Source organism: Taudactylus pleione, unplaced genomic scaffold (assembly GCF_031769625.1).
Source record: "Taudactylus pleione unplaced genomic scaffold, aTauple2 ptg000203l, whole genome shotgun sequence".
In the NCBI taxonomy this organism is placed as follows: domain Eukaryota; kingdom Metazoa; phylum Chordata; class Amphibia; order Anura; family Myobatrachidae; genus Taudactylus; species Taudactylus pleione.
In genome coordinates this window covers 11706936-11734558 of record NW_028284605.1, presented here as the reverse complement: position 1 = coordinate 11734558, position 27623 = coordinate 11706936, and the positions used below count along the sequence as shown (strand labels likewise).

The following is a 27623-nucleotide window of genomic DNA, read 5'->3' as shown; positions in this document are numbered from 1 at the left end:
GTGTCCTCTATACCTGTGTGTTCCCTATACCTATATCAGTGTTCCCTATGCCTGTGTCCCTTATACCTCTCTCAGTGTCCCATATATATATCTTTTTAAGAGCGCGCTGTTTCTATTTACAATATGGGGGGCGCCAGTCCTTTGATACTGCCGGGGGAGCTCTGACCCCTAGATACACCTCTGTTGGGAGACCATAAAAAGGAACATAGGCCCTCATTCAGAGCCACTCGTTAGCGGCAGTACGCTCGTTCCGAGCGATGTTCGCACATTTGCGCATGCGTACGGTTTTTAGTACGCATGCGCGAACCAGTCAGTGCGGCCGAAAATCGTTTGTACGCTATATAGCGAGTGCCTGCTATTTTGAGTGACAGAATGAGGCGTATGTGGGTGGTAACAGGGGAAGGTGCTTGAAAACGGGGGAGTGGAATTCGAACGCAGGCGTGCTTAAAGGTCAAAACGGGCGTTTTAAGGGTGTGCATAATTAATCCAGCAGCGTCATTGACCACGTCACTTGGTTTTTTTAAACTCAGAACTGCTCACAAAATAGCGGTTGAAAAAACCAACCACAAGAATAGCAAGCAGTTCATACGCTGTACGATGTACTCGATTAATCTAATAAATAGCGGACATGACGTATGGTGCGAGCGGCCAGGGGGCGTTTTTATCAAATAAACAAGCGTATATTTTGCTCGCTCGTTCAGACTTAGAGGTGTGAACAGACTGCAATGTGCGAACGGATCATTTGAATAGCCACCCCTTGTTTTTGAACGAACGACCGCAAATAGCGAACGGCTCTGAATGAGGGCCATAATTCTAAAAGCCTGGAAATATATTAACTATCTGGCAGATTCCCTGTCATCTAATTTTTGACTACTTTGACTTCCTTATCAGATATTATGTCTGTTTCTAAGACACTGGTTTCCCTCTTAACTTTAGCAAGAGGAATTGAGTTTACCTTATTTATTTTCTCATACCCATGGTTTCTCAAACCACAGAAGAGTACCAAATTATTTTCAAGGGTCATACCAGAACATTTCTTATATAGAATTCTTTATTAGAATTAGACATAGTAAAACATGATAAAGAACCAAGGACCTGATTCAGACCCGCTCGCGAGCACTGAGCGCTCGCAAGCGGGTCGATGTTGGCCCAGTGCGCACAACGGAGGCGGCTCTGTCGTGCGCATGCGCGAGACCCGGATAGCGACGGGCAAGCCGTCGCTCCGGGTCTCTCTACAAAGGGGGCGTGCTGTCATTGTTGAGTGACAGCACACCCCCTTTGGTGGGCGTGCCTGGGGCGTGGCTGCCCAGACGGAGGCCTTCCCATGGGAACGCCTACTGTCTAGGGCCGGCCCCACTGACATCACAAGTGATGTCAGTGGGTGGACTTCATGCTCTGTAAGTGCAAGAAGTCCACTGGGACTTGCGGCAACGAGATCCTACCACAAAGGTCTCGTCGCAAGTCCGATGGTTGCGATGGTCTTGACCATCGCGACCATCATCCTGGCCGCTCGCACTTGCTGTGGGTGGTCACCCACAGCTATGCGTGCGGCCGCTCTAAAAATACAATAGGCGGGCACTGATTCAGAGCGAGCGCTCTGAAAGAGCGTCTGGCTCTGAATCAGGCCCCAAGTCTTTACATTGTATCCCATTTATCTACTTACCTTGCTCTTATCCCACTTGTTAGAATATACAGCAATTATTAATGACCTGTAGAAAACCTTACTGTACAGCTAAACCCCCTACCCTACATTGTGACTCTGATATACCCTCAAGTTGAATGGATTGCAGGCTTTGACACTACGCAGTTTGAAGGCCACTTTTGAGAGGAGTTGCCAAAATAAAGGCATCTAAGAAGGTCTTCTTTTACAAGAGTATAAGCACAAAGGGGGTCATTCAGACCCACTCACGAGCGGTAGTCCGCTCACAAGTGGGTCGATGTTCCTCACTGCGCATGCGCACGAAGGAGGGAGCTCCATCATGCGCATGCGCGAGACCCGGCGAGCGAAGGACTTTCCATCGCTCCGGGTCTCGCACCAAAGTGGGCGTGCTGTCGATGTTGATTGACAGCACGCCCCCTTTGGTGGGCGTTCCGGGGGCGTGCCTGCCAGACGGAGGCGTTCCTATGGGAACGCCTACCGTCTGATGCCGGCCCCACTGACATCACTAGTGATGTCAGTGGGAGTGATTTTGGCTCTGATAGAGCCAAAATCACTCCTGGCCTTGCGGTTGAGAAACCCGACCACAGGGTTTCACTCGCAAGTCCGAAGGTCGCGATGGTCAAGACCATCGCGACCATCTTGTTGGACGCTCGTATATGCTGTGGGTGGTGACCCACAGCTATACGAGCGTCCAGGAGGATGCTACATTTTAATGGAGGTGGGCCCTGATTCAGAGCGAGCGCTCTGGTCAGAGCGTCCGGCTCTGAATCAGGGCCAAAGCTCATTAGTCATCAATGCAGTCATTTGCATAACATTATTGGAGACGTATGATGAAGTAAAGATAGGTGTGTTATTTTCAGCCACAAAATTGTTGCAGCTAATTGGATATGGCCCAAAGCGTGGATATTATTCTGCTCGTTTTCCAACATACACAATATTAACCATGAGGTGTTCTAGTTATTAGGATTGCTACCAGTAAACTTATGAAAATCTGATTTAGTGAGCAGTAGCTCCGCCCAGCTGCTGGTGTGCATGTGACCTGTGCACAACCTAAATAGATAAACAGGTGTGGCTTCACTGTTATGCTGGGTACACAATAAACGATGTGTACCCAGCACAATGCAATTTGCGGCGGGACCAGGTGGAGGTGCCAGCATCGGCAAGTACGGCGGCAGTAACAGAAAGACGGCGGGGGCCATGCTGCATTCGGCAGCATGACCCCCGTTGACAACGCACATAAGAGTGCATCGTCAGTGACATATCGGGTAGACAATGGCCGATGTGGATGATATGCGTCTAGTGCAGTGGTTCTCAAACTTGGTCCTCAGGACCCCACACAGGTCACGTTTTGCAGGTCACCCAGCAGGAGCACAGGTGTACTCATTATTCACTGACACATTTTAAAAAATCCACAGGTGGAGCTATTTATTTCACTTGTGATTATGTGAGGACACCTGCAAAACATTCACTGTTTGGGGTCCTGAGGACCGAGTTTGAGAACCTGTGGTCTAGTGTGTACACGGCTTAAGTGTCGGCAAGATAGTGATGGAAAAATATCACTCCCCTGCCTTTCAGCGGTGTGTCAGGATGCTTGCTGCCAAACCCATCAGCTGTTGCTAGGTGGCAAAACTATTCTCTAGAAGAAAGAAAGTTTGCAGATCATATATTCCTGGAAACTACAGTTACATATCTTCCACTCATGCCAGGTACAGTTACAGTCCCTTTTAGAATGTAAATCTTTCTGTCCTTCTTTCCAGTGCTGTATGAATAATCTCTTTCTTTAGCCCCTAAACTTAGGGAGCTTTGCTGTATGACAATTTCTATACAGGGGCTTGCCAAAACATATGCTCTTATCTGTGAAAGAAAAAACATGTATTTGTATAACGAAAAATGTACACTATTTCACCACCCTGGGAATATAAAACACATGAATTGGGCCCCGTGGATGGTGTTACAGGGGATAGTATCTTGAGCTTCATTATTTGACAGTACAGTGCTAGCGTGTTGAGGAAGAAATCAGCAGTTGCTGGCAACAGGAGAATGAAACCCACAGTTCCGGCCCTTACATTCATGTGAATAATAATTTGCCAGCTGCATGTTGGATACTGAGGAGCTGTGTGTGGAGGTGGAAGGGGGGCCACCCCACTTTTATGATCCCATTCACTTGCAGCTGCTTCTCTTTCCCAAACTATCTTGTGTGTGCCAAGGAGAGTCCCCTGCACAAGGGGTCAGCTCTAACAGCATAGAGAGGCTGAGAATGAAAAGGAAAGCCATCAGAACAATGAGGAGACTGGTCCAGCTAGAGGTTGTAGAATAAACACAGACACAGATATACATTGTTATTGCAGGATGCTGTCTAAGCTCTTCTGATGAATTATTAAGGGACATTCGATGAGCCGGATTTAGTCTGTCCGGTGGGACCATTAAGAAGCTCTTAGTCTGCCTGTCTTCATCCTTTTCATGGGGAGCATCTCTTTCCCCTTCAGCACTAAAGGGACCCGCCATTCATTATGTGACGGGCACAAAACAATGCTGTTGAAACTGCTAGAAAGGACAATTATACTAGGAGAGTCAAAGTTGCTGTAAAAAGTGTAATGATAACCCCTTATAGAGTATTGTTTATTCCATGTCCCTAACTAACCACTGTCAGGCTTTATTGCAATGTGCTGCCTATCTTTGCTCAAATTAACCATTGGCTATTTTCATTAGCAAATGTTCACCAGGGGCCCGATTCAGAGATGGACGCTAACGCGATCGCAGCTGCGATTTAGCACGGACCGCAGCTGCAAATTATGCTAATAGTTCCAAAGCTTACCAGAGCATGGAGACGCCCACCGCTGCCTTCTCATCTGCGTACGACGCCGCGTATCAGCGTAAATATCGGTAACATCCACGCACATCGACCAGCAAAGCAGGTCTTGTGGCAGGACAGACCTGTCTCAAATACAGCGCCTCTCCTGACACGCAGAGGGCTCTCATGCTGCTTAGGAGATCGCAATGGCTAATTCATGCACGCCCATGTAACAGCGTTTAAACGGTAAGACACATGCGTTTTTCTAACCACCCCCCATTACCTCCCCCAAACATTGACTACCTGTCACTCACTTTGCGAAATGGGTTCTCCGTGCATGCGTAATGACAAACCAATCGTTACGCGTGCGCAGTGCAGCTTATACGCATGCTCAATGACAAGCAATCGCTTGACCTGCGTAAAAATTGAGTACATCTCTGAATCGAGTCCTATGTCTTTCTATTTCTTTACTGACATCTTCATTCTGCAGAATTAGCTAATACATTCACAGTTTATCCAGTTACCATTTTCATAATGCTCAATTTAACCAGTAACCACAAGCTATTTTCATTATGAAATGCTGCTGGCTATCTAATGCATTGTTTGACCACTGGTCATTTTAATACCGAGGAGTGGACTAGCCCTTGTTTTGTTTAACCACTCCCATTTTCTTTATGAAGTGTTGTCTATCTCTTGCTATATTTAACCCCTGGCTAATGTTAAGTAATGCATATCCTGTTCCTGACCAAAAACATAATTTTTATTATGAAGTGAAACCTCTTGCACACTGGTCAATGTTAGACACCCTGGGGACACAGATAATGGTATTCACATTTTTTTTTTTAAAGTGACTTTACTCAAATGGTAAATATTTTGGGGATCATTTATGAAAAGCAAAAATGACCAGGAGAGCATATCTGCTCATCACCTGGTTGTGTTTTATATAATCACATGTACACACCCAAAAGATTTTCATGTGATATGGGGTATTATTTCAGACTCACGCCAAAAACTGCAACAGAATAGGCCATATGTTTTTCAGATGTCATGACTAAGTACCGCTTATATCTAGTGGCAATTCTAACTTTTCTGCAGCCTGACTGATACAACTTTCACACAACCTGTGTTTTTGCTACAGTATGTGTGAATGCAAATCGACCCAGGTTTTTGGTATGTGTGAATGCAAACAACCTGGGCCGAAGTCCTGGCTCCACGACACTGCTCTGTACCAGGGTCGGGGACTACATGTGATGCTCTGGTGTTGTTGTGGGCCCTGGGTGGTAATAGGAGCAAACACAGAAGCAGATTAAAAAAAACGTGGCACTTTTAATGAGTGGTTTGGCAGACATGAACAATGGGAGAAAATAAAGTCCAGGGATGGCACTAAAGTGCAAACGGGAACTGAGGTGAAGCAATGAGTAAAAGTCCAGGTAGTGTCAGATAGGAGCAGTCCAGTAATCCGGGTCTTGTGAGGCTGTAATGAATTGCAGGTTGAACTGAATTGCAGGCTGAAGTGAATGATAATGTCCAGGGGATTAGCAAGTAGAGGCAGGGTGCAGGGTAACAGCTGATACAGGTACTTAGGCAAGGGACAGACAATAGGAGGAGGCAGGGGATTCCAGCAGGGTGTGGAGCAGGTCAGGTAAAGCAGGCTTAGGCAGAGATCCAACAGGCAGGCGGACAAGCTCAGGAACTCTCTCTCAGCTTGCGCTGAGAAACACATTGCACTGGCAATGCAAGGAAGCTCTGAACTCCCCTAAATACCCAGTGCTAAGCCGTGACTGGTCAGAGAGTGAGCATGTGACACGCCAGGATTGGCCGACTAGGTCACATGGCTGAAAGCAAGATGGCGGCGCCCATGCAGGAGCGGAACAGAAGCACCGCCAGGCCTACCCAACACAGAGTGACAACATGCCCAAACAGGTCCACGCACAGCCAATGCTCCCCACCAGGCACCAGCACCACCGCCAGACGCCCCCCGCCACAGCATCCTCACAGGTAACACCCGCCGACCACCATGCCGACAAACCCTGGTTGTGACAGTAGCCCACCCCCCCTTATGGGTGGCCTCAGGACACTCACCAGGCTTTTCAGGATGGGCAGTATGAAACTTCCTGACGAGTGCGGGAGCATTGGTGTCTCTGGCATAGGTCCAGCAGCGTTCTTCCGGGCCGTAAGCCCTCCAATCCAGGAGATACTGCAAACGACCCCTGTGAACATGGGAATCCAGGACCTGGGTGTCACGGCTGCCGACACTTGAGACTCCTGGGAGGAGGCAGGCCTACTAGGCACAATAAACTGGGGTGGCTTTAGAAATGACCTTTTCATGGAATCTCGATAGCACGGAATAAAAGTAAATAGAATTTATTCACAGGAGAAATATAATAGCAAAGTCTCACATAAAGTCTCAACAAAACTGAGGTTCACATAAGCAATAACGAGTATAGGAGAAAACCCCCCAAATATAAAGTCTTTAACACAGAAAAGTTAATATGGTAGGGAACCCCGAGTCCAGTATGAGGCTAACACCTCAGGATGGCATAGAGGAGCTTCACGTGGGTGGAACCCTGCAGTGATGGAGATCCGGAGCAGAGTGAGCCCTGTGATGCGGTGAAAGATGGAGCAGGGTTGAGCCCTGTGATGTTGTGAGGTCGGAGCAGGGTTGAGCCCTGTGATGCGATGAGGTCGGAGCAGGGTTGAGCCCTGTGATGCGATGAGGTCGGAGCAGGGTTGAGCCCTGTGATGCGATGAAGTCGGAGCAGGGTTGAGCCCTGTGATGCGGTGAGGTCGGAGCAGGGTTGAGCCCTGTGATGTGGTGAGGTCGGAGCAGAGTTGAGACCTGTGATGCGATGAGGTTAAAGCAGGGTTGAGACCTGTGATGCGATGAGGTTGATGCAGGGTTGAGCCCTGTGAAGCGATGTAGTTCCGGAACAGGGTTGAGCCCTGCGGTGGAACTAGAATCCGGAGCGGGGTTGACCCCACAATGCAATGAAGGTTGAAGCAGGGTTGAGCCCTGTGAAGCGGTGTGGTTCTGGAACAGGGTTGAGCCCTGCGGTGTGACTAGAATTCGGAACGGGGTTGAGCCCCGTGATGCGGTGATGATAACTGTAATGGTACAGTTGACAACTGTAACAAAGATGGGTTTGATGTCCACAGGAGTGAGAGGCAACAGGCAAAGTAAATAGTGCAGCAAAAGGTGAAACCACACCAGTGGAGCAGAAAGCAATACTTAGGCAATGGCTATGCTGAGCTCTGTAGTGCGGCTGCTAACTGGCATCAGAAGTTAAGCTGGAACATGAGCGGAGATATAGCAAAGTCCACAGCAACCCACAGGCACAGCAGGGATCTGGCAGGAGTCCAAGAAAGACCTGAAAGTAACGTTGCACAGACACTGAGACACAGTTAGTAACAGTAACTAGAGGTCTGTGATCCATAGGAAGTTCAGAACTTGTGACCCAAATGGAATCAGGTTTGAAATAATGAGCAATCTAGGAATCCCACAACCTGACAACACCTTGGAAACAGATGATCACTTTAACTCTCTATTCCCTGTATGTGAAGAATGCCAACAAGCAGGATAGCTCCTCCAACGACCACAAAGGAACTTTGGAAAAAGTAATCTATCTTTATGTACTGAAATAGTTGCAGTCCTTACAGTACCCCCCCTTTTTGGGTGGTCTCCGAACACCCACCAGGTTTTAAAGGGAATTTAGCATGAAAATTACGTATCAATTTAGGAGCATGGACATCAGAGTCTTTAATCCAAGATCTCTCCTCCAGGCCATAACCCTTCCAGTCTACAGGGTATTGTAATTGATTTTGATGCTTACATAAATCCAGAATCTTATCGATCTCAAACTCCACACCTCGAGCAGTTGTTATGGGAGGTACTTTATGCAAGCTGTCATGAAATCGATTAAGAATCAATGGTCTAAGCAAGGAGACCTGAAAGGAGTTAGGTACACGCATAGTTGGAGGTAACTGTAAGTTACATGCCACTGGGTTGATAATTTTTATAATACGAAAAGGACCAATATACCAGGGAGCAAACTTCATAGTAGGTACTTTAAGTCGAAGATTTCTAGTAGATAACCAGACACGATCCCCAACAGAGTATTTAGGAACAGCCGAACATTTTCTATCAGCAAAGACTTTATAATTATAGAGGCTTTCCTAAGACACTTATGTACCTGTCTCCAAATTCCAGAAAAATGTTGGAGGGTAGCTTTGGCTGCTGGAACGTCCACTGTAGGAATTGATTGAATCTCAGGAACTCGAGGATGCCAACCAGAATTGGCGAAAAAAGGACTTACACCTGTAGCAGACGAATAATGAAAGTTATGAGCAAACTCAGCCCAAGGCAAGAAATCCATCCAATCATCTTGAGAAGAAGAAATATACATTCTCAAGAAGTCTCCAACTCCTGGTTCACTCTTTCGGTTTGTGCATTTGACTGAGGGTGATAGGCAGAAGAAAACTGTAATTTAATTTGCAATGATGAACATAAAGCCCTCCAAAACCGAGCAACAAACTGGACACCCAGATCAGACACTATCTCAGAAGGAAGTCAATGAAGACGAAATATCTCTTTGATAAATATTTGTGCTAATTTGGGGGCTGATGGAATTCGGGCCAAAGGACAAAAATGAGCCATCTTGATAAAACGATCCACCACTACCCAAATAACTGTACACCCCCTAGACTCAGGAAGATCTGTATTAAAATCCATGGAAAGATGGGTCCATGGTTGGGTGGGAATGGGTAGTGGATGGAGAGCACCAACTGGAGACTGCCTGGAGGACTTATGTTGTACACACTTAGAACAAGAACGTATAAACTCTTGGACATCTTTTTCATGGAAGACCACCAATAGGAACGTTGCAAAAATTTGTCCATTTTACGAACCCCTGGATGTTCAGAGAAACGAGAATTATGAGCCCAGGAAAGAAGTTTACCTCGTAACTCTGGTGCCACAAATATCTTCCCAGGAGGAGGATCAGGAGAGATGGAAATTGAAGAAAAAGCCAGAGGGTTTATTATAGGGTACCTTTGATCCTCATTTTGTTCTTTCTCTTCCAACATTGAGCGTGAAAGTGCATCTGCCTTTTTATACAATGAACCTGGACGATACCTGAGGACAAAATCAAAATGAGAAAAAAAGAGTGCCCAACGAGCTTGTCGTGGGTTCAGACAATGGGCAGTTTTCAAATACAACAAATTTTTATGGTCTGTAAAAATAGTAACAGGATGCTTTGCGCCTTCTAATATATATCTCCATTCCTCCAAAGCTAACTTAATAGCTAACAACTCTTTGTCCCCGATGGAGTAATTACTCTCAGCACTAGAAAACTTTCATGAAAAGAATCCACAAGATACTGTTCTCCCATCTGCAGCCACTTGAGACAAAATAGCCCCAACTCCATAAGTGAAGGCATCCACTTCTAGCATAAATGGCTTCTCAACATCAGGTTGAACTAGAATGGGGGCCGCAGAAAATACATCTTTGAGAGTCTGAAAGGCATCCAATGCCTCTGGGGACCACACTTTGTGATTAGCCTCTTTTTTTTTGACATAGTAGTAATTGGAGCTACAATCGTTGAAAATGCTTTGATAAACTTTCTGTAATAATTGGCAAAGCCTAAAAATCTCTGAATAGACTTTAATGAAGTGGGCAAAACCCAATCTTGAATAGCCTTTAACTTCTCAGGGTCCATATGAAGTTCGGAACTGGAAATGATATACCCAAAAAGGGTATCACTGGGTCTTCAAAAACACACTTGGAGATCTTACCATATAGTTTATTAGCTCGAAGATGACTTAATACCTCTTTAACATGGGTACGATGATCAGAAAGATTCCTGGAAAAAATCAAAATATCATCAAGATAAACTATAACAAACTGATAAAGTATATCTCAGAAAATTTCATTCACAAACTCCTGGACCACCGCAGGAGCATTACATAAACCAAAAGGCATGATGAGGTTCTCATAATGGCTATCTCGTGTATTAAGCGCAGTTTCCCACTCATCACCCTCTTTAACTCTGATCAAGTTGTAAGCTCCCTTTAGATCAAGTTTAGTAAACAGTCGAGACCCCTTAACTCTGTGAAACAATTCTGTAATGAGAGGCAAAGGATATTTATTTTTTACCGTGATCTTATTTAGACCTCTAAAGTCGATACATGGACGAAGACCACCATCTTTTTTCTTTACAAAAAAGAAGCCCGCTCCAGCAGGAGATGAAGAAGGCCTGATAAACCCCTTTCGTAGGTTATCTTGCACATATTCTGACATAGCTTGAGTCTCAGGAACAGAGAGAGGGTATACTCGACCTTTGGGTGGCATTTTACCAGGAATAAGTTCAATAGGACAATCTCAGGGACGATGCGGTGGAAGCTCGTCTGCCGCCTGGTCAGAAAAGACATCAGCAAATTCATGATAAGGCTGTGGGAGAGAAGGTGGAACATCTACTTTCACTTCAACCAATCCTACCACAGGAATCAAACAATTTAATTTGCATTTAGGATGCCAAGAAAGAATTTGAGAACAAGTCCAATCAATATGAGGGTAATGAAGAGCTAACCATGGTAAACCAAGAACTATATCATACATAGAAATGGGTAATTCCAAAAACTGTAAACTTTCTTCATGCAAAGCTCCTACCCTCAACTTCATAGACTTTGTTTGATGCGTAACATATCCATTAGAAATTCTAGTCCCAAAGAACGGGTTAATTTGACAACAAGAATTTTTAATTTCTGAACCAAAGACAATGAAATAAAATTGACAGCTGCTCCAGAATCTAGCAATGCAGAAAACTCTTGACACGAAGAACCAAAATCAGGAATGCTCACAGAAATTAAACAATCCTTTTTGGGGGAAACTTTAAAAAGTACCCCTAGTTTGACTTCTCCTCCATCAGCTAGGGACGATCATTTCCCGGCCTTATTGGATATTTACCCAACAAATGTTCTGAGGATGCATAATACAAGCACAAATTAGAACGCCTCCTACGTGACTTCCCAACTTCAGACAATTTAGCTTTATTAATTTGCATAGGCTCATCAGATGTACTATGAAAAGAGCAAGACTGGGGAAGTGAACTTTTAGAACACTCAGAGCGACTCCTCTGAACCCCTTGTTCTTTCATATGCAGATCAATTTTAATAGTCAATGAAATTAACTCATCCAAATTCTCAGGAAGATCCCGAGTCACCAACTCATCTTTAAGTCTCTCAGAGAGACCATTCTAGTATGCTGCTCTTAATGCCTCATTATTCCATTTAAGTTCTGCAGCTATAGTTTGAAAACGAACCACATACTGACCAACTAAAGCTGTTCCTTGCTTTACTCGCAAAATATCCACAGACGCGGCCACTGATCTTCCAGATTCGTCAAATATCCTTTTGAAAGAAGAAACAAAAGCTTGGTAATTAGACATTAAGGCATCATTTCTCTCCCATAAAGGAGAGGCCCACTCAAGAGCAGCACCAGACAATAATGACATAATATAAGCCACTTTAACATGAGAGGTGGTAAAACTTTGAAGTAACAATTCAAAATGAATCTCACATTGGTTGAGAAATCCTCTACATGTTTTTGGATTACCATCATAAGAGGTAGGAGTCGGTAAACGAAAATGAGAAGCAGAAACCCCTGATGTACTTGCAACAGGAATCTTAAGTTTATCAAGACGTGTAGAAAGATCCTGTAGACATTGCAAAACTTGAACTTGAGTGTTTTCCTATACTTCCAAATGAGCGGCCAAACCCTGAAGCACCTGTACCCCAGTAGCCTGTTCCAGATCCGGATTCATTTTTAGGTCTATGCAAACTGTCACAGTTGCCGACACTTGAGACTCCTGGGAGGAGGCAGGCCTACTAGGCACAATAAACTGGGGTGGCTTTAGAAATGACCTTTTCATGAAATCTCGATAGCACGGAATAAAAGTAAATAGACTTTATTCACAGGAGAAATATAATAGCAATGTCTCACATAAAGTCTCAACAACACTGAGGTTCACATAAGCAATAACGAGTATAGGAGAAAACCCCCCATATAGTCTTTAACACAGAAAAGACCCCGAGTCCAGTATGAGGCTAACACCTCAGGATGGTATAGAGGAGCTTCACCTGGGTGGAACCCTGTAGTGATGGAGATCCGGAGCAGAGTGAGCCCTGTGATGCAGTGAAAGATGGAGCAGGGGTGAGCCCTGTTATGCTGTGAGGTTGAAGCAGGGTTGATCCCTGTGATGCGATGTGGTCGGAGCAGGGTTGAGCCCTGTAATGCGATAAGGTCGGAGCAGGGTTGAGCCCTGTGATGCGGTGAGGTCGGAGCAGGGTTGAGCCCTGTGATGCAGAGAGATCGGAGCAGGGTTGAGCCCTGTGATGCGATGAGGTTGAAGCAGGATTGAGCCCTGTGAAGCGGTGTAGTTCTGGAACAGGGTTGAGCCCTGCGGTGTAACTAGAATCCGAAGCGGGGTTGAGCCCTGCGGTGCAATGAAGGTTGAAGCAGGTGAAACCACAGCAGTGGAGCAGAAAGCAATACTTAGGCAATGGCTATGCTGAGCTCTGTAGTGCGGCTGGTAACTGGCATCAGAAGTTAAGCTGGAACATGAGCGGAGATATAGCGAAGTCCACAGCAACCCACAGGCAAAGCAGGGATCTGGCAGGAGTCCAAGAAAGACCTGAAAGTAATGTTGCACAGACACTGAGACACAGTTAGTAACAGGCTTTATACTAGAGGTCTGTGATCCATAGGAAGTTCAGAACATGTGACCCAAATGGAATCAGGTTTGAAATAATGAGCAATCTAGGAATCCCACTACCTGACAACACCTTGGAAACAGATGATCACTTTAACTCTCTATTCCCTGTATGTGAAGAATGCCAGCAAGCACGATAGCTCCTCTAACAACCACAAAGGAACTTTGGAAAAAGTAATCTATCTTTATGTACTGAAATAGCAGTCGCAGTCCTGACACTGGGAGAGTTCAAATTCCACGCCTCTTTCTGTCTGAACACGAGGAGGAACAGGAAGAACCTTGCGGAATTTGTTCAGGATCAGAGGTTTGAGTAGGGAAATGTGGAAGGAGTTTGGGATTTTCAAATATGAAGGGAGCTGAAGGCGATAAGCCACAGGATTAATTATTTTAATAATGGAGAAGGGTCTGATAAAACATGGAGCAAACTTCATTGAGGGGACTCTGAGCCGTAGGTTCCGGGTAGACAACCAAACCTGATCTCCAACTTGCATGCAGGGCACCTTTCTCCATTTTTTTATCAGCCTGATGTTTGTAGGGAGAGGACGCCTTCTCCAAATCTGCACGTACCTGAGCCCAATTTGACGCAAACCTCCATACAGTATCGTCCACAGCTGGAACATCAAAGGCAGGAAGGCTTTGGAACTCAGGAACTCAGGAATGGAGACCGTGTACAATCTGGAACGGGGTTTGCTTTGTGGAGGAATGATATCAAGCATTATGTGCAAATTCAGCCCAGGGCAATAATTCAGACCAATTGTCTTGAGGGGATGACAAGAAGATCCTTAGGAAGGTTTCAAGGTCCTGGTTAACCCTCTCTGTGGATCCATTACTTTGTGGATGGTAAGCTGTAGAGAAGTTTAACTTTACTTGCAGACTGAAACACAGAGCTCTCCAAAACCTTGGAGTCAGAAGTGAATTGCAGGCTGAAGTGAATGATAATGTCCAGGGGATTAGCAAGTAGAGGCAGGGTGCAGGGTAACAGCTGATACAGGTACTTAGGCAAGGGACAGACAATAGGAGGAGGCAGGGGATTCCAGCAGGGTGTGGAGCAGGTCAGGTAAAGCAGGCTTAGGCAGAGATCCAACAGGCAGGCGGACAAGCTCAGGAACTCTCTCTCAGCTTGCGCTGAGAAACACGTTGCACTGGCAATGCAAGGAAGCTCTGAACTCCCCTAAATACCCAGTGCTAAGCCGTGACTGGTCAGAGAGTGAGCATGTGACACGCCAGGATTGGCCGACTAGGTCACATGGCTGAAAGTAAGATGGCGGCGCCCATGCAGGAGCGGAACAGAAGCACCGCCAGGCCTACCCAGCACAGAGTGACAACATGCCCAAACAGGTCCACGCACAGCCAATGCTCCCTGCCAGGCACCAGCACCACCGCCAGATGCCCCCTGCAACAGCATCCTCACAGGTAACACCCGTCGACCACGATGCCGAGAAACCCTGGTCATGACACTCCAACCTGGGAAATTCACGGATAAACCGGTATTAGAGTATAATATAGTCCCTCAACCCACATCTGGTTATTTTGTATACCATTAGTAGTAGTGTCAAAATAGCTAGAACTCTATTTTGTGGGATTTCGCAGCAGTATGTTTCCCCACCACCAAGGGTCACCAGGGTTCCTGTTATGTGAGCTGCAGTACTGGTCCTTACCAGAGGTGCTGCTCTTTAGACTCTGTTCTGCACTCATGTGTCAATTGATGACTCAATTACCAGCACGGACTACACCTGACAGCTGGCTATTTAGTCTGCCTGATCCCAGCAATCATTGCTGGGTATTTAATGTTGTCTGCAAGAGCTTTGGTTTCCATTTTCTCTTTGTGTTCCTGTGAGCTTCTGTATCTACCAAGCTAAATTAACATCTGCCATTTAGGTTTCTTTCTGTCTGTGATGTTTTTACCATTCATCTATGTTATTGGATTTGTACTGTGTGCTAGACTTATGTTCCTGTGAACTTCTGTCATCTGCTGTGCCAAGTTTGTTTGCATTATCAAGTATATCTGCCATTCCAGGAATATCTGCATATCAAGTATTCTGCATCTCATGTGTTTATCTACATAACCAAGTTTGTCTGCATACCGATCTTATTGGCACTCCCATGCCATTGCATTTTCCCTCAATAAACATAATTCTGAATTCACTTCAATATGTGACTTGTGGTTCAGCTGCACCCAGGCGGTTAATAATACTGACCCATTGAAATACTTGTGAAATAACCAGAAAATTCTATTGCCTGCAGGCCATGCACTCAGTGGCGGATCTCCTGCTGGTACAGGACCCTGCGTAACCGCTGTTCTATTTTTGCCAGCCAGATCCCCAAAGATATTTTTTTTTTACCCTGGCTTAAAATAAAATTCAATCCCATGGTCTTTCAAACCTGCAGTCTCTCCTTTTTACATGCTGCACAGATTTGGGACATCTATGTGCTCTAGTTTATTATACTATTTCCGATATTGAGACACATTTAGGAACTATTATTCTGATTAACATATAGGCTCCCCAATGAGCACTCTTAGTTTATTTGCGATACCGTAGTGTGCACCAACATTTAGTAATGGGTGGGTAAGACAGAATTAGAATAGAACAGAATAGGACAAGAGGATGATGAGCACTGCTATCATAAACTATCACCTAATAGGGTTAAATGGATTGTAGTCCCACAACAGCTGAATATTAACTCTGTAGTAGTGTAAGGAAACAAAATAGTTCTCATATTAGGCCTTATTTTGAATTGCACGCAATGCTTGTATTTGTGCAAATGGTCAATGTCTTTCAACTGCATATGCGTCTAGTTGCTAAACAGTAGCACAGCGCATGTGTCCAGTGTGGGTACAGTAAGCACAGAGTTGCAGTAGCGATTGAGAAGCACGGTCTCAGTAATGTATTGGAAATGTATTGGGTATTCCTAGGTGGTAAGTGGGCGGTGGCTATTCAGACACACGAAGATGAATTGTCTTATGGTCGTGTTATGGGATTGCTGCCGGCGTATCTCAGAAGTGGTAGCGAACTCAAATGCTTAATTGTAGCGCAGGTTTACTTCATTCTCATGGATCTACTATCCAATCCATGCAAGATAAGTTGATAAGACTTGGAGAACAGAAATTGCCAGAATAACCTGCACCCAGTTGGACTTCCTTAGTCGGTTAAGCCATGTGACCTCATACAATTAGTCTCTAGGTGGCTTCTCCATGAGCTTAATTGCTCACTTTCTTCAGGTTCATAGGTAGTAGAGAGAGTTCACAAGATCGATGCTGACAGGTCATCTGACTAATGCTGATAAAATGCAAATTATGTAACAGTCAGGCATAGTTTAAATTTTCTAAGATGGAATATTGAGGGCTCGCTCATAAAAAAACAAAAATATGTATTGGGCCTGATGCAGTGATGCTGCAAGAATCACATTGGAGAGTTGCTGAGACAAGCGCACTATGGGCTCTATTTATTAACATTATTTTTACTAAAATAAAGTGAAAAAGGGTGTTTTCACACCCTTTTCACATTATGTTAGTATCACCTATAGTTATTACAGGGCAATTGGAGTAGAATTCGTGAAATTCTACTCCAACCCCTAAGTATCACTTATTTTTAGTAAGCAGATCGCATGTCCCATAATTGTAATGGGAAATGTGATCCGGCCAAAGTTGCTAAAAATAAATTGTAAAAAAATATCGGGGAAAGCCCTGTGATAATAACGACACATGGAGGTGGCGTTATCCAGGGTCTCCCCCGGTTACATCTACAAACATCTAAGCTCATCTCCAAGACTGGCCCAGAGTTTCCATACTTCTGGTGGTGACTTTAACACTGTATAGTCTCCTATGCTGCATAGATCATCTCTGGAGGGTAAGTGGTGGAGCACTGCACCTTCTACTTTGTCTATTCTGACACAATTCATGCAGTTACTGGTCACCTGGGGTTACTGACACCCTGTTTCTCGTGAATTTCCATTTTATTCCCATCCATATCATTCTTTCTCCCGAATAGATTTTTGGTTAGTTTCCACCTTCCTCCTTCATGGGGTTATTACTTCCGGTATTGAGCCTATGGCCATTTTGGATCATGCTCAAACTTGGATTTGCTTAAAGCTGCAGACCCCGTATCATTCCTCTTATAATTTATCTAGCGTCTTCTGCAGGTTTTAGGTCCTTTTTTAATTTAATTTTTTTAAATTATGTTGACGACAACATAGAGCACTCTCAGGATATTAACTTGTTCTGGGAGGCCTTGAAGCCTGTACTTTAAAGGACACATTACAGCCTGTTGCCTGAAAATGTAAACTCCTGTCAAATTGTTATTCCTCACTGATTGCTGCCTTGTCTAGCATCTATGCAGCTATGTTAGCCAATGACACTGACACACACATCAGGCATACTAATCAATTAAATGACGATGAACACAAACTCAATCCAGTTCAAATATATATATATATTTTAGAAAAGATCTGGGAAATGATTTGCTAACTTGGTTAGAAATAAACTTCACTGGATTTCAGCTGGTATACTATCTATTCCTCCCCTGCTACACGACTACTTGATTCCTGAGATATGTTGGATGCTTTTCTTAATTATAGGGACCTTTTTTCCGAAAATCTTGCTTTAGCGATGGATCAAATACCGACAGCGGCAGGTGCCTAACCCTAACCCCCCTTCCCCTACCCTAACCCTCCTGGGGTGGTGCCTAACCCTAAACCCCCCCAGGGGTACCTAAACCTAACCCTCGTTCGGTATGCCAGGTGTCAGGATTCCGTAGAGGGGCTAATGATAGGTGTCAGGATTTCGATGCCTATCTATAGTCCCATGTCGGGATGTAAGTGTCGGGATATCGCCCGCCGGTATCATAACTGCATCCCGGGTAAAACACCTGGCCCAGATGGCTTTAGTGCATAATATTATAAATTATTGTCTCCACAATTGTTACCACATGTATCTTCTCTATTTAGTTCTATCATAGAGGGGAAAGGTGTACCTAGACACTTTAAGCAGGCTAGAATTATTGTCTTGCTGAATTCAGGAAAGGACTCAACCCTAGTACAATCCTATAGACCAAAGTTTCACAAACCCGGTCCTCAAGGCACCTAATAGTTCACGTTTTGAAGAGATCCATGCATGTGTACAGGGGACCTAAGTAGTAGCTGTCACTTTAATTTAACCATCTTTGCTCAACCATGGATATCCTTAAAACCTGGACTGTTAGGGTACCTTGAGTTCAGAGTTACCACTGTTATAGACCCATTTTGCTGTTAAACTTAGATCTGAAACTCTTGACTAAATTGATTGCTCAACATGTATATGCCTCTAAAGAAGCCTTGACTTTTGGGGCTGCAGCGAGGAGAGGATGGGGCAGTTATTTCCCTTTTCAGTGGGCTACATCCTCTATACAATATTTGGGACTCACCATCCCTTCTCACCCATCGTTATATATTGCTAATTTTCCCAAGTTAATAAGCCATACAGGAATTAGGAGGCATAAATCTTCCCTTCTTCAGGGAATAGGCTCTGGCTGCTAACTACCGCTTTGCTCTGGATTTGTGACCATTATACAGATACTGTGGTAGATCATGCGTTTAGTCCCAACATTTATTTGGCCAGCTTGCTTCATGTCAGACTGTCCAGCTTACCATTTCATCTCAGGTCTTGGCCCCAATAGCTAATAGCATCTGAAGAATTTCGCAAAAAGTACCGGAGACCCGATACTCACCACTAGCGCATGCATGATCAGCAAATGCGATCCCGTCACTATTTACACACCGTAGGGACGAGCTCCTTTTGGAGCCCCAGTCCCTTATGGGATATTTTATTACATTCATGCAAATCATCATTTCTTATTTCCACGAATAGCTGTAATAAGAAATTATAATTATTGGGTCTCAGACTAGCTAATTAATAAATGTGCCTCCGAATCCTTAACTACAAGCATGCTTCTGACTGAATGTATTATTACCGAGTCGCAAGGACAGGGGCTCTAATAACTTTACTACCGATGTTGGTTGATGCATGAGTGAGTTGGCAACATAAAGGAGGGATACTCTGAAAAAGTCCCGAAAAAATCTGCAAAGTGTAGTCCACAGGCTAACGCCATCGAAATAAATGTGTTAAATCTGACTGCAGACCATGCTTGCCGACATTTAGCTCCCTCCTTCCGGGAGGGAGCTGTTGGGCTTACAGGGCTGGGGGCGTGACGCGGCCAAAGGGGGCGGGGCCCGGCACATGAAGCGGCATTGGGGGCGGAGCATGGTGGCATGACAGCACGATTGCGTCATCGTGGCTCCGCCCCCTCTTCACAATGCCGTGATTAATGGCATTATGCAGCCGGGGGCGGAGCCACGATGACGCGATTCAGCGCGAATCACGTCACCGGCCCCCCTGCTGCCTCGGTTTGTACTTAAAAGCGGACACATCGCCGGGGGCCGGGAGGATTGCCTGCCTTCCCGGGAGGTCGGGAGCAGCACCCGATTTTCGGGAGGCTCCCGACCAAATCGGGAGGGTAGGCAAGTATGCTGCAGACCTAATAGGAACCTATGGAGGATGCTGTTGGAAACGGAGGGAGCGCAGCAGATATGAAGATACAGGTGTTTTTGGGGGAATATCCCACAAATATTATATGATAAATAGGCCCTCTAGGAGGGAATTCAATTAGCTGCCGTAATGTACTGTGGCTAATTGATCCCCCCGGGGGCTATTCAATAAGCTCTGAAGCTCAAAATATAAAATAGAAATGCTCCGTGCTGCGTCTTGTAGTGCAGCTCAATAAAAATGGTACAAAATAAATTCAACCCAAGCGCTACATATGAAAAAGCATATAGACATAAGGCAATTGAAATAAAATATTTATAGCCCTCTTAGGACCTTATGTACTTAGATGAGTGGAGTTTTGTGGCATCCGGTTTGTATAATTGGTAAAGTTCGTGGAATGGAAACTGGCTGATGTGTTATTATTACCACTTGTCCTTGCTGTCCTCACCTTAATTCCAGATGGGGAGACTTCAGCTTAGGAGCCAGCCAATGTTTGTTTCTCGAGGTAGCCACATACAGTATGCCGTATGTAGTCGTGGCTTTTCCTGATGACGTCAGACGCCGCTGTCACACTGAACCGGTATTGCCACTGATTGCCAGTCTCTGAATCCAGCGTGTTTCGGATTGTTCAGAGTCCTTTGTCAAGGATAGATACAGTTATTAATCGCTGCTATTACATACTTTAGTAAGACACAGGGGGCAGTATTCAATTGTTTTAGCGCGCCCAATCTACTGTCTAAAGCGACAGGAGATAGCGGGGCACTATTCAATTGATGCCTGTTATCGTGCCCATAGAGGTTGGGTTTAGCCGCGTAAAGCGGCTACCCCCGACCAAAGTGCTGGGCTCGAACGTGAAAAGTCAGTTTGGGCAGCAGCTGATCACGTCCGACAGGAGAAACATTTGAATAGCTCCTGTCGGGCGCATAGAGGGGGTGAAAAAATTAAATTCCGCCCAGGAAATGGTAGAAAACAGAAGTCCTTCAAAAAGGTGGTATGCACATGTTTTTAAAGCTCTGTGTTAAAAATAGAAATAAAACTATTTTGAAATTAGACAACGAATTTGATATGCTCTCTCATTAATTGGGTATAAAATCAGTAATGTGAAAGGGACATAGAAGGAAATTATAAAAGGAAGAATATTATAAAACGGCTGAATATTATAAAAAGGCTTTTAGCGCTATATCAATATTTAAACCATTGGGTTCAAGTGTTTCTAATATGAAGATCCAATTGGTTTCCACCCTTTTTAGTTTTTTTTTAACGATATCTTCATCTCATTGTTACTTTTTGAATGCCTATAAATTTCAGACCTTTTGGATATATGTGTGGTTAATACTCATCTTATGTTATAAATATGTTCAGAGATTCTTTTTTTTACTTCCCTTTTGGTTTGTCCTATGTACTGTATTCCACACGGACACTCTAACAAATAGGTTGCACCTTCAGTTTCAAAGAAGATGTTATCTTTAATTTTGAAAGTTTTTTGTGTTTTTCTTGATTGGAGATCAAATCATGTGTCAGTTTTATGTTATTTGTAGATAGTCTGTAGCCCTGAAGCGCGGCCGACGGCAACCCTTATTAGAGATTTTTTTTTCAGGAGCTCAGCAGGCTCAGAAAAAAATCTCTGATAATGACCCTGCTAATAGGAAGCTGGGGGCAAAAACACATAGGTCCGTGAACTTATCACGGATCCTATGTGTCTTCGCCCGAAAATAGGTAATTTTTTGGGCTGGTAAAAAGGGCTTTAATTGAATTGCCCGAAGGTAAAAAAATGTGGCAAGTCCCGTTTTGTCCACCTAATTATTATCAATATAGTATGTTAACCTTCAAGGCGATTTAGCTAAAGAATGTTTAAATATAAATGGATTGTGTGATACACCTCTACTTCCTATTTATTCCCCTCCATCACTGTTAGGTAACCACCCTGCTTTTCCTCACAGATTTCCCTCCTCTTTATTCTCCAACATTTTATATCTATGTAAAACAATAATGACAAGACCCTAACACACCGTCACCACCAATTATTCCAGGTGAAATTTCCCTGTATTTTAGACCAAATCAAGTCAGACTTGAATTCTTGGTCTAGCCACTTCATTTCATTGATAGGCAGAGTGAACTCTGAAAATGAATGTGCTTCCTTTTATCCACTACCTTTTTCAGATTCTCTCGTTTCTCCCTATGTTTTTAAATTTCTACGGTTTCATAGCTCAAGACTCATTTGAGCGAACAAACACCCTTGGGTACGATTGAACTTACTGCAACGTCCTACACATAGTGGTTGGCTGGGTATTCTTGACTTTAAACTATGTTATTTAGCTGCTCAACTTGCACACTGTGTGCAATGGTATAACACTGGTGCTAGGAAGGACTGTGTTGCTAATGAGGCTGCTGAACTGGGTCTCTCCACGGCTTACTCTCTCCTCTGGCTTCTGAGGTTTCATTGACCTAAGAACATTACCTCTCTTCTGATAGATTCCTGTCTGCTATCTATATGGGATTATGCTAATAGAAAATTTGGACTGGCCCTCAGTTCTTCTCCCGATGTTTCCAATTTTTTCACAACCTCGATTCCCCTCTGGGTAAAAAAAAAAGGATTGTTTTTATCCATGGATATCAATATCAATATAATTCAAGTTTTCCCCAATTTTCCCAGATTCAGAAGGATGTAGTTCTTAGCCTAAGACTTTTTTCCAATATTTCCAATTTAGACATCTCCACTCTAAAGTGAAACACCTCCTCACAAATAGACCGCTTTCCACCTTTGAGACTTTATGTTTGAGACATTACTCAACCAGAGGTTTAATTTCCTCCCTATATACATTGCCTGTTGAGGAGCCCTCTCCACAATGTGATCCTCATAAAAAGGCTTGGGATGTGGTTTTTGGTACCTTTTTAGACAATGAGGATTGGGTTGAGGTCTGGGACAATGCTGCCTGGATGTGGATTGAAAGATCTCCAGTAAAAAGGTAGACAATGTCTAGATAGACACCAGATGTTAGACAGATAATAGGTAGACAGGGACAAAAGGTTGACACTCTCAAGGTTGACATGTAAGAAAGTCGACAGAAAGAAATGGTCACACAAGGACAAAAGGTCGACACAAAAATGGTCAACACATGTTTTTTGTTTTCTAACCATAATCTTCACCCTATGCCTCCCCTTTGTGCCTAACCCTAACCCTCCCCTTGGTGCCTAACCCTAACCCTCCCTCCTGGTACCTAACCGTAACCATCAGGGTAGGTGCCTGACTCTAACCATCCCTTCTAGTGCCTAACCCTGACCCTCCGGTAAGTGCCTAACCCTAACCGTCGGAGTAAGTGCCTAACCCTCCGGTAAGTGGCTAACCCCCAATTTTTTTTTTTTAAAAATGTGTCAACCATTTTTGCGTCGACTATTTGACACTGTTGAATTTGTACCTGTCGAACTTCTTACATGTCGACTGTTACTTTACGATCTTGTGTCCCTGTCGACCTATTGTCTGTCTAACATCTGGGGCGAGATGCACTAAATGGAAAATGCGGTAAAAACCCTGTTTCCGGTGTGTTACCGCATTTTTCGTATGCACTATTATCCTCGGCGTTGGGTCTCCGTTGTGTTGGGTAACGACAGCTGGCGTTACCCTATAGAAGCCTATGCGCTTCTACCGCATCGCACTGCTATGAAGGATCCGATCCCTCCCAGCATGCCCCGCTGCCACCACGTCACTCTGCGCATACTCAGACGGACTTCCGGGTCATAAACCCAGAAGTCCGCGGCGCAGCGGAGATCGCAAAGGACAGCTGTTATCGGAAGAGTTGTCCTTTGCTGTACTGATCGTATATGTTAGTGCATATGCGATCAGTACAAATGCGGTGTGTGGTGGTAAGTTTTGCGCTGTGTTAGTGCATCTCGCCCCTGGTGTCTATCTAGACATTGTCGACCTTTTTACTGTAGATCTATAGACCGAATCCCATGCTGACTCTAGCTCAATTTGTGTTAAATTCAAAGAGAATACATACAAGTTATTATATAGATGGTACTATGTACACTCTCAATTGAGCAAAATATATCCTGGCACGTCAGATGGGTGTTAGAGAGGCTGTGCCACTGAGGGCACCTTTCTCCACATCTGGTGGTATTGTCTTAATATAATAAATCTGTGGAAGGAAGTCAATGGCCTTATAACTCATTACTCACTATACCTATTCATTATGATCCTACCTTTATACCTTACTATGCTGATTAGGCACCAAAACAACTGATGTACCATATTGTCAATGCAACAAAATGCCAGTTAGCATCGGATTGGAAAAAACTTGATTCTCCTTCTATGCAGTCTATTCTGTCTCGCATTTGGTACATTTATCGTATGGAATATATACACATCCAACTGTGAATGATAAAGGATATACAGTATTTGTATAGCACCTACATATTGTTTGACAGATATTTAATCATTCACATCACTCCCCACCTCATTGGAATTTACAATCTATATGCCTACCAAACAATGGGGTTATTTTCCTCAGAAGGTAATTACCATACCAGCATGTCTTTAGTCTGTGGACAGAAACTGGGAGTACACCCACGCAAACACACAGAGAACATACAAATTCCACACAGAGGGGGCTCTGGTCCCCATCAATGTGAGGCAGCAATGCTAAGCACTGTGCCATTTACATATTGTAAAGTATTGTACAGTCCCATTAAGTGACTTAGGGCCTGATCCAGAGCTGGACGCAAAGGCGATTATGTAAGCAGATCGAGCGATTGTTTGCCATCGCGCATGTGTATAAGCAACACTGCGCGTGCGCAATTGAATTGTGACTACATACGCACAGGCAAGATGGCTGCTCGGTGTGCGTCTGTGTTACTGATATTAATGCAGGTAAGCGACGTCCTGCGCATATGAGAAGGCAGCAGTGTGCACCGTTATGCTCGGGTAAGCTTTGCAGCCATTAGCATGTTTTCACAGCTGTGATTGCATCTCAGAATCAGGCCCCTATTCAGAATATTTCAAGCCAGCCCTTTGATTGCCGGCATAGAGGAGGAACTGTAACTCATAGCCTGGGACTCCCAGCGGCAGAACTAAGCCTTGAAACTTGTCCTTGTAAATATGAAGACATGCAACATGCAAAAAATTACAATAAGCACTTACTGTCTAGAGGTGTAAATTCCAGAGCCTTATACAGAGGTTATACTGTATAATCTCTGTAAGGATGCCACATTGTCATAATCCTGGCAGATGACACTGTAGCAGTGTCGGACTGGAGCATGAGGGGCCCACCGGGATAATCAGTGGTAAGGCCCCATGCTTAAGGGGAGTGGTCATCCACCAGAGGGGGTGTGGCCTGCCACCACAGACAGTTGGCTAACCATTAGGCAAATCTTGGTGTAGATTCTATAGAAGTGAAACCAAGCCCCCTTGTTAATCAGGAGGTCCTGCTCCACCAGGTAACTAATAGTATAACAATTTATAATTTGGGGTCTGAAACCTGATACCTAGAGGAGGGGGTGGGCCCACTGGCAGTGGGGCCCACCGGGGATTTCCCCTGTACCCCTGTGGGCCAGTCCAACCCTGCACTGTAGCCAGGTATCGGTGGAGGGGGCTATTTGAGAAACGCAATGTTACAAAAATCCACACTAACAGATTATGACAACGGTTTTTTAAAGTATATTTACCAGTGAGGAGGGGTCAAAAATCCTGTGCAAAACAATATGGGTTTCCTTTTTTTCAACCACTAATGCTGGTATTTACACATGCCTTGGAAGGATAAGTATCATTAGATGGCCTAGCAGTTTATCCTCCCAACTGTCCTATATAGCCATAAAATATCATAAGGATGAAAACACAGACATAAATTATACAAAAAAAGTCAACTTTTATTATTAACAATGGTGGCAAATAAAAGCATGAAGCAGTAATCAGCTGTAGCCCAAAAACGCTTTAACAATTTTTGAATGGCTGTCCACCCCAGGCGCATTTGTTATGAGTAAAACCACCACCCCATCCCCCTGCAGTTCCGCAGCTCCCCACACAGTTGTGTCTAGGAACCCCCACACGGATAAAGTCAACCACATTCGCAAAAAAAGGGGGGGTCAGCTCCCAACTATCTCTTGCACCATCTATGGCCACTGGCTGACGTGCTTTACTGCCTACGCTGCCTCAATGAATGAAAACTATACACAAACAGTATTAACACTACAATACAATATTGTAACTTGGTGGCGGGTGGGTGGGCAACTTGAAAATTCCAAGAGATAGAATTACCTCAGTCAATTCCTTAGCACAGACGGTGTAATGGTTAGCATTACTGCCTCACAGCACTAAGGTCATTGGTTCAATACCCACTACGGTCATAACTGTGTGGAGTTTGTATATTCTCCCTGTGCTTGCGTGGGTTTCCTCCCACACTCCAAAAATATACTGGTAGGGTAATTGGCTCCTAATAAAATTACCCTTAGTGTGTATGTGTGTGTGCATGTGATAGGGAATATAGATTGTAAGCTCCACTGGGACAGGGACTGATGTGAATGGCCAAATATTCTCTGTAAAGTGCTGCGGAATATGTGTGCGCTATATAAATAAATGGTAATAAATAATAAATAAAAAACAATATATAAGCTCCTACATCCTTATTATAACAAGCACAGACGCTGCTTCTCTATTGGCTAATGCAACATCCATAACTCCCCAGTAACCACACGTTAACCCCAAAACTGCCAACAATTCCAGGACAATTAGTGATGAAAAACTCTGGTGTTTAATTTCCCTCCCACTTATGGCTCTTACTCAAATTAACTAGGGAAGCAAATGTTTAAACACTCATAGTGATACAAGAATATAAATGCATTCCATTTTTACTCACTTTTTTTTACCATTAAAAGCACTATGGTGGAGATGTACTAAGCCTTGGAGAGGAATAAAGTGGAGAGAGAAAAGTACCAACCAATCAGCTCCTAACTACCATTTTTGAAACACAGCCTGTAACATGACAGTTAGGAGCTGATCGATTGGCATTTTATCTCTCTCCACTTTATCACTTTAAAAGGCTTAGTCCATCTCCCATATGTGTCTTAAACTATATCTGAAGATGGATATTTTAACTGCTGAGTATTCCAAAGCTTCGGACTTCAGATATGTAACAGGACTCCAAAATACTGAAGGGAAATACCTAACTACATAGCTATGTAGATACAGATAAACTTAGTACAAACAGTAGCCTTTTTTATAACAACCCCATTATACCTATACACGTCTGCATCTTCAGTGTCTAGTGATGCCACCAAATAAGTGTTTTAGGACTTGATACCACAGTTCTCAGGTGAAGCTCCAAAGAGGCTCCACTCTTGGAGGCCCAGGATGTGCCCACGAGATCGGTATGAAATACCGCCGGATGCATGTTCTAATCCCGACAGGTAAGTATTTTCCTATTCACTAACCTGACCCCCCCCATATCCCTATCCCTCCCGCCTGTCATTAGACGGTCGGCAATTAGACTGTCGGCATCCCGACTGCATACCGCACCCACTACCTAAGAATTGGTAGGAATGGGGAGTGAGAGGCGAGGATACGTCTAATGCCACGGGGTCACAGTTTTAGGGAACTAGCAAAAGGGTACTGAGGCTCCTAGGAAATTCCAGAGGTGCCCTAACATCTACCTGTTGAAAGGAAATGCCAGTCAGCACTGGGCAGAATTGGGGCTCTTGATTGGACAATGAGATACCAGAGAATCATGAAAAGCCCACAGTTAAGCTCTGGGCGATAAAGGGTAATAACTACATTGAAAAACAAAGGCACTGCTTCTATATTGCTCCTACTTAGAGAGGGATGGCTTAATTATTTGGGACAGAACACAATCCACTGATGTAAATGAACATCCTTCCACAATCTCATTTTATTCTTAAAGT

General features: G+C 44.2%; 1 protein-coding gene across 1 annotated transcript in view; it reads right to left on the bottom strand.

The window, feature by feature from the left end:
- Window positions 1–13932, bottom strand: part of HIP1 (huntingtin interacting protein 1) — a 200502-nt gene extending 186570 nt beyond the window's left edge. The window contains exons 1-2 of the mRNA XM_088477791.1: window positions 13784–13932; window positions 13434–13621 (exon numbers count right to left, since the gene is read on the bottom strand). Coding sequence (XP_088333917.1) covers window positions 13434–13621; window positions 13784–13932 — 337 coding nt within the window. The remainder of the gene's footprint in view (window positions 1–13433; window positions 13622–13783) is intronic.
- Window positions 13933–27623: the final 13691 nt, after the last annotated feature.